Source organism: Ochotona princeps, chromosome 20, assembly GCF_030435755.1.
Source record: "Ochotona princeps isolate mOchPri1 chromosome 20, mOchPri1.hap1, whole genome shotgun sequence".
Taxonomy (NCBI): domain Eukaryota; kingdom Metazoa; phylum Chordata; class Mammalia; order Lagomorpha; family Ochotonidae; genus Ochotona; species Ochotona princeps.
The window spans coordinates 19,419,061-19,431,129 of NC_080851.1; the positions used below are offsets into that span (position 1 = coordinate 19,419,061).

The 12,069-nt window shown below is 42.5% G+C and overlaps 1 protein-coding gene across 1 annotated transcript in view; it reads left to right on the plus strand.

The window, feature by feature from the left end:
• The first annotated feature begins 255 nt into the window (after window positions 1-255).
• Window positions 256-12,069, plus strand: part of VPS41 (VPS41 subunit of HOPS complex) — a 133,444-nt gene continuing 121,630 nt past the window's right edge. The window contains exons 1-2 of the mRNA XM_058678307.1: window positions 256-290; window positions 7,264-7,302. Of these exons, the coding sequence (XP_058534290.1) occupies window positions 270-290; window positions 7,264-7,302 (60 nt within the window). The 5' untranslated portion in view covers window positions 256-269. The remainder of the gene's footprint in view (window positions 291-7,263; window positions 7,303-12,069) is intronic.

Genomic DNA, 12,069 nt, shown 5'->3' on the forward strand with positions numbered 1-12,069 from the left:
AAACCCAGAGTTTGATACATAGTAAGTGCTTAAAACATACTGCAATAATCGCAAACAACACAATAAGTCAGATCATTAAAGATGAATATTTTCAAATTCTCCGAAGTAAAAGTTCCTTGGGCTTGGAGCAAACAAATACCATTAAGTTCACCAGCTAGACCAGAGGGCCAGCCAGAGTAAACATAAAACTACATTTCCCAGCATGCTACGGAAGCGCAGCTCTGTTTTCTCTCACTTCCTGGTGTGTCATATGACTCGACGACTTCACTATGGCGGAAGCTGAGGAGCAGGTAAAGGCTGCCACACTAATGCAGGGCAAAAGGAAGGGGAGACCAGGGTGAGGTGGTTGGGCTTGCTGCGGGGCGTGTGGAGGTGCGGTGCTGTTGGAGGATCAGGCGGGTTTGCTGCGGGGCGGGGCCGCGAAGCCGCCTCTGGAGCAGCAGAGGGCCGGCGTGGACTGCCTGCTGCCGGGAGGGCTCTGGGGGCGATCGCCCGACACACCCCCGTCCTTGGAGGCGGCCTTCTCTTGGGTCAGGTGCTGTGTCCTGTGTCCGGGGAATTGTAGTGTGGTGGCCGACAGAGTTGCTCCAGGATTTTCCTGCGAGAGGCCTACCACACGAACGAGCTGCGGTTTGAGTTTAGGTGACAGGAGTGTAAGTTGCTTTCCACTCCAAGGACAGTGGGGACTGCTGTGCCAGAGGGTTGAGATAGTGGATGATGAGTTTTGTTGACGCAGACACAGACGCCGCAGGTGTGGAGCAAAAATGCTTGTACTCCAGTGCTGGTTCCCATTTTTACTAATAGTGTGACTTTTGGTTTACTTCCTTAACTTTGAAAAGTAAGATACTAACAGAACTATTATGAGGTGGAGTTAACACATGAAGTTATTGTGAACTGTTATGCTCAATAGTAAGTGGGATCATCTGCGGCTGGCAGGGCATGTGACAGTCAAGTTCAGTCACGGGCCACAGGAGGTAGGGTGGAAATTAGTGATGGGCATCTCAATTATTTTCATACAGCAGGAGTGGTAGCCAGCCATGGGGTGAAATGACAAAACAATAAAGCAGAAGCAGATCAAAACTAGAACTTTGGGGCAGATCGTTCAAGTTTTTGTTTTCTCTGTCCTTGGAGTTTGATCTGGCTTTTCCTGAGTCTTAACTGGATGGCCTGCATCTTTAAAAAAGTGATTGGACGATGAGCCATTTACTGGTGGTAAGAGACATTAGTTCAGTATTTTGTTTACCATCTGTAATATACTTTATTTTCATTTCATAATGACAACTTGCCTGGCATATGTTGGATATATGCCAATAACTCAGGAAGGATGGCTCATGTCATGACTCTCACGGCTTGGTTTGATTAAGATGAGATTTTTTTCGCATAATCTTTAGTTCATGTTGCAATGTTATTGTTTTGTGTGGTTTGCTTGGAAAGCAAATACCCAGATTCCCTCTTTTCTTAGAAGTAATGTAGTAGAAGGAGTTGCTCTTAGTATGTAGTGTTTTCTGCTGATAAAGCGTTAGGCAAAGCCATCTGATGTAGGAAGATTCATAGAAAGTTGGAGGTATAATAAGAACGTATCACATTTGTGGACACATTGCAGTTTAAAGACCCTTTCCCATGGCATTTGGTTTTTGCAAAGGCATTTTGTGAAGTAGCATGCATCTCAAATTCCTTTTATTCTGCTTTTTCACAAACATTTCGCAGTACCATTGTAATGGAAATTGGGTCAGACACTTTCTCCCCAAATCTTCCAGTGGCCTCTCATGCCACTCTAAGGAAAAGGCAAAGCCTTTCCAATTATGTTTCCCCGCAGAACCTTGCCCAGTCAACCTTGCTTGCTTTCTCTAGCCTCATTTTGCTTTACTCCCTTGCTGCCACTCTACATCAACTACCCTGGCGTTCTTGATGGTACCACCTCAGGGCCTGTGTCTATGGCACTCCCGTTCATGGTCTTTGTTATTTATCTTTCTGCTTACTGCCTTTGAGTCTCTATCCAGGTGTTGTTTTTGAGAGACCTCCTCCAACCATTCTTTGAAATCTCCTTGCGCCTCACCAAGAACATGCTGGGTTTAACATTTCTGCTGAGTTTTTTCTTCTTTCTGTATACTCTCTCCATTAGTATGTCAAACCCCATAATAACAAGGATTTGTTCCCTGCTGACTGTGCAGTTGGCACCTAGCATATTGCTTGGTGTTCAATTCAATGTGTTAGCAAATTGATACTCAAGACAATTTGAATAGTTTGAATAATTTGCTCAAGATTGTGTCTGTAAATAATCTCTAGTTTTCTGTCTTCAAAGTTCATGATTTTTGCAACACTTTTGCCTTTTAAAATATGTGTAAGAACCCAAATATAAATTATTTTTTGCTTCCTGAAGTAGAGTTAGGTGTAACACCTGTAACACCTGTCATCCACCCTGGATGCTGTAACAACCACTACCCGTTTGAAGCACACATTTGTCTTCACATTGGTGTCTGTGTCTTCCTTAAAAAATATCTTGTCTGCTTTCAGTGACAAAAAGAAGCAAGCATTGTTAAATAGTGCTGTTTGTTTTTTCAATAATTGCACCAATAATATCTGTTCTGTATTGATGAAGAACGATCAGGCTTTTTTATTGGCTTGAGTAGTGCATCTTGAGTTTCACTGTAGGAAGCTTTTAAAACCTAATGAAGATGAAAGGCTGTTAGAACACAGTGTTTTGAATGCTGAAAGTATACAAACCTGAGTAAATCAAGTTACAAAGGGTGCTGTTTTGCTTCCCTGAATGTTTTATGTAATCAAGATTCAATCTTTTCTTTGTGAATGCTTTAGCAATTGAGATGTGCAACAAGTACAGCAGGATAGGTCATGGGCTAAGGCCAAGGAAACCTTTCTTAATTCCACATACTGTAAATGCAGACAACCCTCCAAGATGTGCAATGCAAAATGAAAGCTTGCCCGAACATTGTGTTCTTTTTTTGATTGCTTGGTCCTCCTTAAGTGACCTTGGAATGAGTGAGTGTAAAGCAGTTCATTGAACATAAAGCTAAAATCACTTTCTGGATGTAATAAAAGCAAGAACAACATTAAAAATTATTATTATTAAAAAGTATTAAGACTGATAAAGACCCGCTTTTATGAAATAAGGTATATTTTTGTGAAATTACACTGTATTTATTTTACAGTTCTCAGAAGGAATGGATACTTACATTCTTTCTGGAAATCTAGCCAGCGGTTTTGCTTAGCTCCAAAAAAGATGTATAGCTGGCCTTCATGATTCACACATGCTCACGAGTGCTCATCCACGTCTGTCCTCCAAGTGGCATTCTGCTTGCAGTCTGTGTGTTGGTGTGTTCGTCTTACCTCTTCTACAGGTCATTGAGTTGTCATGAATAAGGACAAGAGTTGGCCCTGTCTCTGTCTCCCACAGGGCTCGTGCTTCCTGCGGACACAGCCTGCTTAGTGATAAAACACTTGAATGCATTTATTAGGGGAAGAGCAGTCTTCTGGGTTGTTAGATTGTCATTAGGCTCAGCAGAACTTAGTTGATCTTACTTGAAACTTTTGAAAAGTTGTTAGTTCAAACGGAACACAAATTTCCCTACATTCCTTTGTCCTGTCAGCTTCCTGTGGTACTCTTTCATTTCTTCCACTCAACTAGCCCTCGGCCTGGTCCATTAAAGTGAACAATCCTTGCCCAAATAGGAGGTTTTCTACCCTGAGTTCTCTTGTGCATTTTATATATCAAACAAATTCTATTTTTAATGTAGATTGTATATACACTATCAAAAGGCACATTCATGATTATATGTACCCCATGTGTTATGCATAAAATAGAAATCAAGTCAACACATTTGAATACTTCAGTTTTCTCCCCAGCAAATTGGGGATTTTTAATCCCCCCAAGGACCTGGCTAGGAAGCCTGGTGGCTAAAGTCCTCTCCTTGCATGTGCTGGGATCCCATAAGGGCACTGGTTTGTATCATGGCCCTGCTTCCCATCCAGCTCCCTATGCATGGCCTGGGAAAGCAGTCGAGGACGGCCCAAAGCCTTGGAACCCTGCACCTGTATGTGAGACCCGGAGGAGGTTCCTGGCTCCTGGCTTTGGATTGGCTCAGTTCCGGCCATTGCGGCCACCTGGGGAGTGACTCATCAGATGAAGGATCCTACGTGTTTTGATGTTTTTGATTTCAGTTTCATTTCTTCCAAATACTTTATTTTGTCAAATTCATCGCTGGCTCCTGGATTACACGGTGGCATCATTTTACTCAAGAGACCTTTGGGTTTTCTTTTTGTCACCCATGTGTTGGTTACTCAGTGGCATGTTTTTTCATGATGCTATAATTTTGTTGTTGTTATTGTTGTGGCTATTGTTTTAATTCATATATTTGTGGGAATGTATAGTGATGGAGTAATAGAGACTACCATATCCAGATGTGGGGATACAATGCAGTATGCATCCCTGCTTCCAATGTAAAGACGGACTCCCAATGAAACTGTTGGAACTGTGTAGACAATGGGGTGCTGGACTGTCTGATATTGTCTGTACCAGCAATGTCAAGGCACACTCAAATAGCAGACTGATGGAATTATGACTCCTTATGAAGGACTACACCATTGTAGCAACATGGGGAAAATCTGTCGGGGGTGGGAGTTTGGTGGGGCGGGGGAAATCCCAGTCTATACGAGATTGTACCACAAAATTCAAAAATTCAAAATAAAAATTTAACAAAACAAAAAAATTGTATGGTTGAAAGGCATAGGGGTTGGGAAGAGGGGAAGGAAGGGAAGGAGGGGGGAGAGAGAGACAGAGACAGACACAGAGACACACATCTTTTATCTACTGATTGACTCTCCACCAGGCCATAAGAGCAGGGCCTGGACAGGCATGCTGGGGCCCTGTGCTCCATGCCATGTGGAGGACAGGGACCCAGGTACCTGGGCCATTATCTGTTTTGTTCCCAGGCACATTAACAGGGAGCTGAATTGCAAGTGGAGCAGCCATGACTCTGGCACTGTGACAGGCAGTGTCAGCATCACGGTGGAAACTCAACCTGCTGTGCCAGACGCCAGCACAGAGCCAGAACAGCCCTCCTGCGGAATTTTGGGGTGACATTATTGAGACTAAAGTTTCCCATTTCTCCCTTAAGTCCTGTTTTTCTTCCTAGCAAACAGTGTGTATATTGAAAATTCTGAGAACTGGAGAAAGGTCCTTCTTTAGGTTTTTCTTCAGGCTTTCATAGCCTGAGCTTTCGGTGTGATCCAGGAAATCAAGGACAGTGTGTAGTAACTTTTCCCTTGTTTTTTCTTCTATGAATGTTATAGTTTCAGCTCTTCTGTTTAGCTCTTCCCTTCCCCCCACCCCCATTCTGAGGTGATTTTTTTTTTTTTTTTTTTTTTTTAATTTTATTTATTTTTGTTGTAAAGACAGATACACAGAAAGAGATACAGAGAAAAGCATCCTCCATTTGCTGGCTCACTCCCCAAGTGGCCAAGCCGATTGCAAACCAGGAGTTTTCCTCTGGTTCTCCCAGTTGGGTGCAGGATTCCAAGGCTTTAGGGCCATCCTTGACTGTGTTCCCAGGCTGCAACCAGGGAGCTGGATGGGTAGTGGAGTAGCTGGGATATGATATGAACCAGTGCCCATTTGGGATCATGGCATATGCAAGATGAAGATTTAGCCACTAGGCTGTCGCACCAGGCTCTCTGAAGTGATTTTTCAATATATTGTAGGATAAGGGGCCTGTTTCATTCTTGCGTGTGTGGAAATCAGTTTTTCCTAGCAGCATTTATTGCAAAGACAATGCCTTTCCCATTGTGTCTTCCTGATAGTCTTGTCAAAACTTGGTTGATCATATGTTTGGATTTATGGCTGGATTCTCTGTTTCATTGGAACAGTGATTACTGATATTATGTAATAGAAGAATTGCTGGTAAGGGAAGTAAGCCAAGGAACTGGGTTCATTAATGCAGAGGGTAGATACGCTGCATGCCCTTAACTGACCAGCAATACTGTCAAGCAATAGATCTGAATTTTTAAAGTGTTTTGCTGATGCTAAGAACAGAACGTTTCTATAGGTACATGTGGCTATAAACTAATCAGAACTTTGACAGACCAACATTGGTGCTTAGTTAAACAGGCTGCATTGAAATGTGGGGGAGATTCTCATATTCATTATGGTTGTAATGAGAGCAAAATTCTTAATTGTGATTAACGTTTATCCCCATTTTAAAAGTGATTTTTGTCTAGGAGTAGTCTGCCACTGAACAGGCTCTTAAAGCTTTTCATTGAATGGAATGAGAATGTTTTTGTTTATATGCATCCTAGTACTCAGCTTGTCTTGATTAATACGAGTGTACGTTTCTGACTCTTCTTTCATGCGTTTATTTTTTCTTAGAAAAATACTAGCTATGTTGAAAATGTCCTTGCCTCATTTTTTTGTGTGTGTGGTTGTTTGTCCTTTGTTTATCTCATGGATTGTTGTAAAATGCTTACTTTCAGTGTCAGCATATTAGTTGTAACCTTTTATTGCTATTGATATCTATAAGTACGTTAAGTAAATCTTCATTTTGCTGACCTCTTTGAGGATGCGTGGCATCAGCAGATTCTGTCTTTCCGTGGACAGGTGAGAGATTAGCAGGATCTACTCAATTTTTCCCTTTTTGCTTTGTTTCCTCCAACGCAGCAAGATTCATTGTCTAGCAAGTGGGAAACTGTGTTAAATGGCAGAATTTGTCTTAAGGTTGATGGTTAAAGACTGCATGTAAATCACTCAGCTTGTTTGCACAGGATGGGCTGGATAACGGTTTGGGAGGATTCTTTTATTGTTCTTTAAAGACAATCATTTCGACTCAGTGAGACAGATAGCGTAATAATTAATAGCACAGGAGCTTTCCCATGTACAAATTGGCCTATAGATAACTTGAGATGGCAGTATCCTCTTCCTTTTAGATGTCAGGCTATGTTGCCACATGGATTTTCCTTGTTAGGGAGTATCTTCCAGTGATCGGGTAATTGGTTCCTGAGCTAATTCTAGTTCTTTTGAGCCATTTGAGGACTGCTTGAGGGAGGTCAACTGAAATGTGGATCCTGAAACACCAGGGTAACCATGTTGGGGGCAGCCCGGGCTCTAAAAGGCAATGCATGAGTGAGAGGCTATGGAGTTCTCTGCTGTGCAGTAGCCAATGGCCTTTCGGCAACGGGCAAGTGGGTATTGGTGGTGGGGACGGTCACTTTGCAAATGTTTCTGTTTTGACATTTCCACCCTTTGTGCTTTTATAGGACTCTGGGTCCCTTGAGGAATCCACGGATGAGTCTGAGGTAAGTTGGTGGCTCTGGAGCCTTGGAATTTGTAACTAATCATGTTATTTTATCTTGGACTTTTTCTGTCCAATGCAGCATTATTCCCAGCAGTGGGAAACTGTGGAGTGATAAAGCAGGGTCATGGAGTTTCATTGAATGGAATGATGAGCCGTGCCAATGGTCTTTAACAATAGTAAATGGATAACCTTAGAAAAATAAACACAGGGCCAGTATCACGGCAAAGCCAGTAAAACCACTGTTTCCAACACCAGTATCTCATACGGATGCCAGTTATCATCCCGGCTGCTCTACTTCCGATCCTGCCCCAGCAGTAGGATCTGAGAAAAAGCAGCAGACGATGCCGAGTGTCCGGGTCTCTGCTGTTCCAGTAGGAATCCGCACGAAGCTCTGTCTTGGCCCTTGTAGCCATTGGAGAAGTGAACTGGTGGATGAAAGATCGCTCTCTTTCTTCTTCTCTCTAGGTAACACTCTGTAACGCTTACTTTCAAAGCAGTGAATCATTTAAACTTAAAAATGCAGCCCGGTTTTTCTAGTTATGGATAAAATTGTATTACACTGAAGTGTAGTTTTTGTTTGTGACCCCAGCCACGATGATCTATTAAATTTGTATGTTATGAGTTTTGTTTGCTTTTTCATAGAAAAGGTGAGAAAGATGGGTTTGTGCATTTGCCATTAGAAAGCATCTTTTGTATTTCTGGTAGTTTAACGTTTTCATTACTCAGGATCTCTTGTTGATGCTTTTCTGAGATGCTTATAGGTAGAGTAACCTATGTTATTTCCTAATACAAAATTACAAACCATTGCAGATCACCACTCATTTTGGGGAATCTCTAGTTCACTGAGATCTGTGTGTTCGCAGACGTCAGTAGGGCAGAATCATGCTGTGGTGTGAGAGGTCATCTTGATCATGTTAGGATGTTAGAGACCTGTCTGGGAAGTTCGTGGATAGTGGGGATATTGGCAGCTACTTCAATCTCAATCTTTTTTTTACCTGTCAGGTAGGTATTAAACAGATCACACGGAGAACAAGTGAAAGCACATGTAATGCAAGCCTTCAGGATAATTAGGAAGCAGGGAGTACTGTGCCTTTTTGTGAAGGAGAAAATAAACATCTGAAACCAGCAGAACCAGCCCCAGAGCTGACTTGGGAGTTGGGAGTCACATGGAGACTGGGTGTAGGTTGAAGGATTATGCCTGAGCCCGGGGAATGGCACAGTGTCCATCTGTTGCACCACAGTGCTTGGTTTCAAGTCGTGGCTTTGCATCCCAGTCCAGTTTCCTTCTAATGTGCACCTCAGGTGGCAGGTGGTGGCTCATAGAGTTGGTCCATGCCACCTACACGGGAAAATTGAATTTAGTTCTTAGTTCCTGGTTTTGGCCTGGCACAGCCTTGCTACTGTGGGCAATTGGGAAGTGAACCAGGGAATCTCCATCTATAGCTCTGCCTTTCGAATAAACAGAAAATACATCAAGAACATCATCCTCAGGGGAAGGTCCACAGACTGGGGAAGTGTTAAAGCAGCTGTGAAACCTGGTGGATTCGAGGAGCTGAAGGGCAGGGGTATGATGGACTTATTTCTGGGAGAGGTGGGGGAAGGAAAAGACAAAGCAGAGGAAACCAAGGGTCCCCAGAAACAAAACTCATAAGCTCAGGAGACTCACCTGTGCTTTGCGCCCTCCACCAGAGAAAAAGTTGCCACTTATAAAAGAAAACACATTCTTAAAAAAAAGTCTCTAACTCAGAAACCTAATAAATCACAGGTTCTGCCTCACATTTCTTCAGAGAGGCAGCTGTTGTTGCTATCTAGGAAAATCCAAGATATTTAAAACCAAACTGAAATAGGCAGGAAACTATGCAAAGCTACAGTAGGAAGAAAACAGAAAGCCGGAATCATAAATGTTTTCAGCCCCAGGAGCCAGCATTTAGCTTAGCAGTTAAGATTCTTTGGTTCCCCTGGGGATGTGTGGATTTGATTCCTGCCTCTGACTCTTGCAGCCCCTTGCCAGTGCAGGCTGTGGCAGGCTGTGGTGGTAACTCATGTCATTGAACTCCTGCTACTCAAGTGGAAGACTTGGAGTGGCTTTTGGCCTTGGCCCTGGCCCAACCCTGGTCACTGTGGGCATCTGGGGAATGGACCAGTGGATTCCAGCTCTATGCCTGCCTGTCTGTCTCTCAAATAAATTTAAAAACAAAATGAAAGAAATTTTCAGCAGAAATTAATAATACAAAAATCATGAGTTGAATACCTTAAAACATGTATTTGCAGGTATGACCAATGACCTTACTTTGCAAATTAAAAAACTCAAAATAGCAATGAATGAAAAAAGTCTAGGAAGTTAGGAAATAAAAGTTGGTGAAATTCTGGAAAAAATGATAAGGAAAAGTGGGCGTTTTCAAATTGCGGATTCAGACCCAGAGTTGTCTTGCGCACTAAGTGGATCAGCGGTACATGTCATAGGCACTTACTGTTTGCAGCATTTCACCATATAGCTTTGGTGCCTTCTGCGTGGATGGAACTAAAGGACTGGAGTTGGATCTGGGCTCCGTGTCTCTGTTGTTCCTCATACCTTTTTTTGTGGCCTGCGCACAGCATCTCCAGTGTCCTCATGTGAAAAGCGAGGGTTTACTTGCCTTGTGTGGTTGCTGTGAGGATGGGAAAGATCAATGTTTGTAAAGCAAGTAATACAGTACATAGAGAGGCCCTTGAGATGTTGGTACTGTTTTAACTTGATTTAATGATGTTTTGTCTTTTTTTTTTAAGATGTGTTTATTTATTTGAAAGGGAGAGTTAGAGAGAGAGAGAGATGGAGAGGATACATATCTTCTAACTGCTGGTTCATTCCCCAAGTGGCTGCCCTGCTTCCCAGCCAGCTCATTACTTGTGGCCTGGGAAAGCAGTTGAGGACGGCCCAAAGCCTGGGACCCTGCACCTGAGTGGGAGACCTGGAAGAAGTTCCTGGCTCCTAGCTTTGGATTGGCTCAGCTCTAGCTGTTGTGGTCACTTGGGGAGTGAATCAATGGACAGAAGATCTTCCTCTCTGTCTCTCCTCCTCTGTGTATATCTGACTTTCCAATAAAAATAAATAAATCTTTATAGGAAAAAGAGAGACATGGGACCTTTAAGAGGTAACTGGATTATGATGACTGAGCCAACACAAATGGATGGATTCATGCTGTTACTGAGAGAGTTGAGTTATTCTGGAATCAGGCTCAGCCCGCTCTAGCTCTCCACGTGTGCTGTCTTGCCATGTGATGCCTTCTGCCACATCACAGCACAGTGGGAAGGCACTCAGTGGATACTTCCCCTCTATCTTGGACTTCCTGTTCTCCAGGACTGTGAGCCAACCAAAGAACTTAACGTTTACAGATGACCTTGTCCGTTGGTATTCTGCTATTGTAGCGCAGAATGGACTAAGATACAGAAGGAAAAACAAAACTTAGAATGCTGTGTTAACATGCGCAAGGTGAGCTGACTGTCAGTGGATTTGAAGCCAGGAGCCTGACCCCACAGCCTGGACTCCTAACTTGTGGTTAGAATGCCTCCAGCTTTACTGTAATTAACTAGTTACATCTGACTCTTTCACTGGACCTTTGTAGAATTGGAAAAGATTTTTAAAAAGTCTTCCTTAGAAGTCCTGCCTACGTTTAATGTGAAGAATTGGGAAACACTCACTCTGTGCTGTATGTTGAGTGCTTTACAGGGATTACCTCGTTTCCTGCGTACCCATAATCCTTCCAGGTACTGTGTATTAGTCAGGAGGGACTGGTTGTACTAAAATAACACGATCCAAAGCTGCAGTAGTTTAACATGTTACAGGATGATTTCTGAATAGAACCAGTGATGCAAGGCAAGGAAACAAAGGCATCAGCTCTGGAGAAATGTCATCATATTCTGGTAGGTTCTTTTGTGTTTGTGGAACATGAGTAATATGCTGGACTTGAAAGCAGCTCTGCCTCACAGAGAGCTGTTTTTCCATTTTTTTCAAGTTCAGTTTACTTTGAAGCGGTTCTTGGTGTATTATTTACCTAGAAGTATATCCTGCTTTCTCAGAAGAGTTTAGTGGATTGTACGAAGAATGTTGCAATGGAGACATCCAGTTGTTACTCTGCTTTTGCAAGATTACCCTCGAAAAGCAAAGTAAATAGGGGAAATGCATCCGCTGAGGAGGAGTGGCATGTTAAGGCAGCACCAAATGGATGAGAGTTCTGGTTTGTAAATGCAATTGAATAGCTAAGGTGTATTCGGCCCGCAGTGCGTTCCATTGAAGCAGATTGCTGGCACACTGCATTACTCAGCACCTGGGCCAAAGCATGCACGAGTGGCGCAATGAGTGTCACCTCTGTCTTTATCATTTGTGTTACCATCATTAATAAACATGTCTTCTAAGGAGATGTGCCTTTAGATCTGGTTTTGCTCATTGAAGTCCTTCAGTTAGAAAGCCTTACTATGTTAGTTTAGATATGTAATTCGTAATGATAAAGAAAAGACAAATAGCTGAAACTACTTTAAAAAACCAGTATGCTGCTTAGTTTGAATGGGAAGTTATTTTTGAAATAAAAGACTACGTCTCTGCGCCCTAGCCACAATCCAATTTCTTTTTCAGTCATGTTAAAATGAAAGCATTCATTGGGAGATGGCTTTTTAGTCAGAAAATGTATCCCACAAACATAATTTAGCTAGCTTATCTAGTGGCTAGAGTATTATGAATCTTTTATTGAAACTTAGATTGATTCTTTACATATGTTAATTTTAATAAACAAAT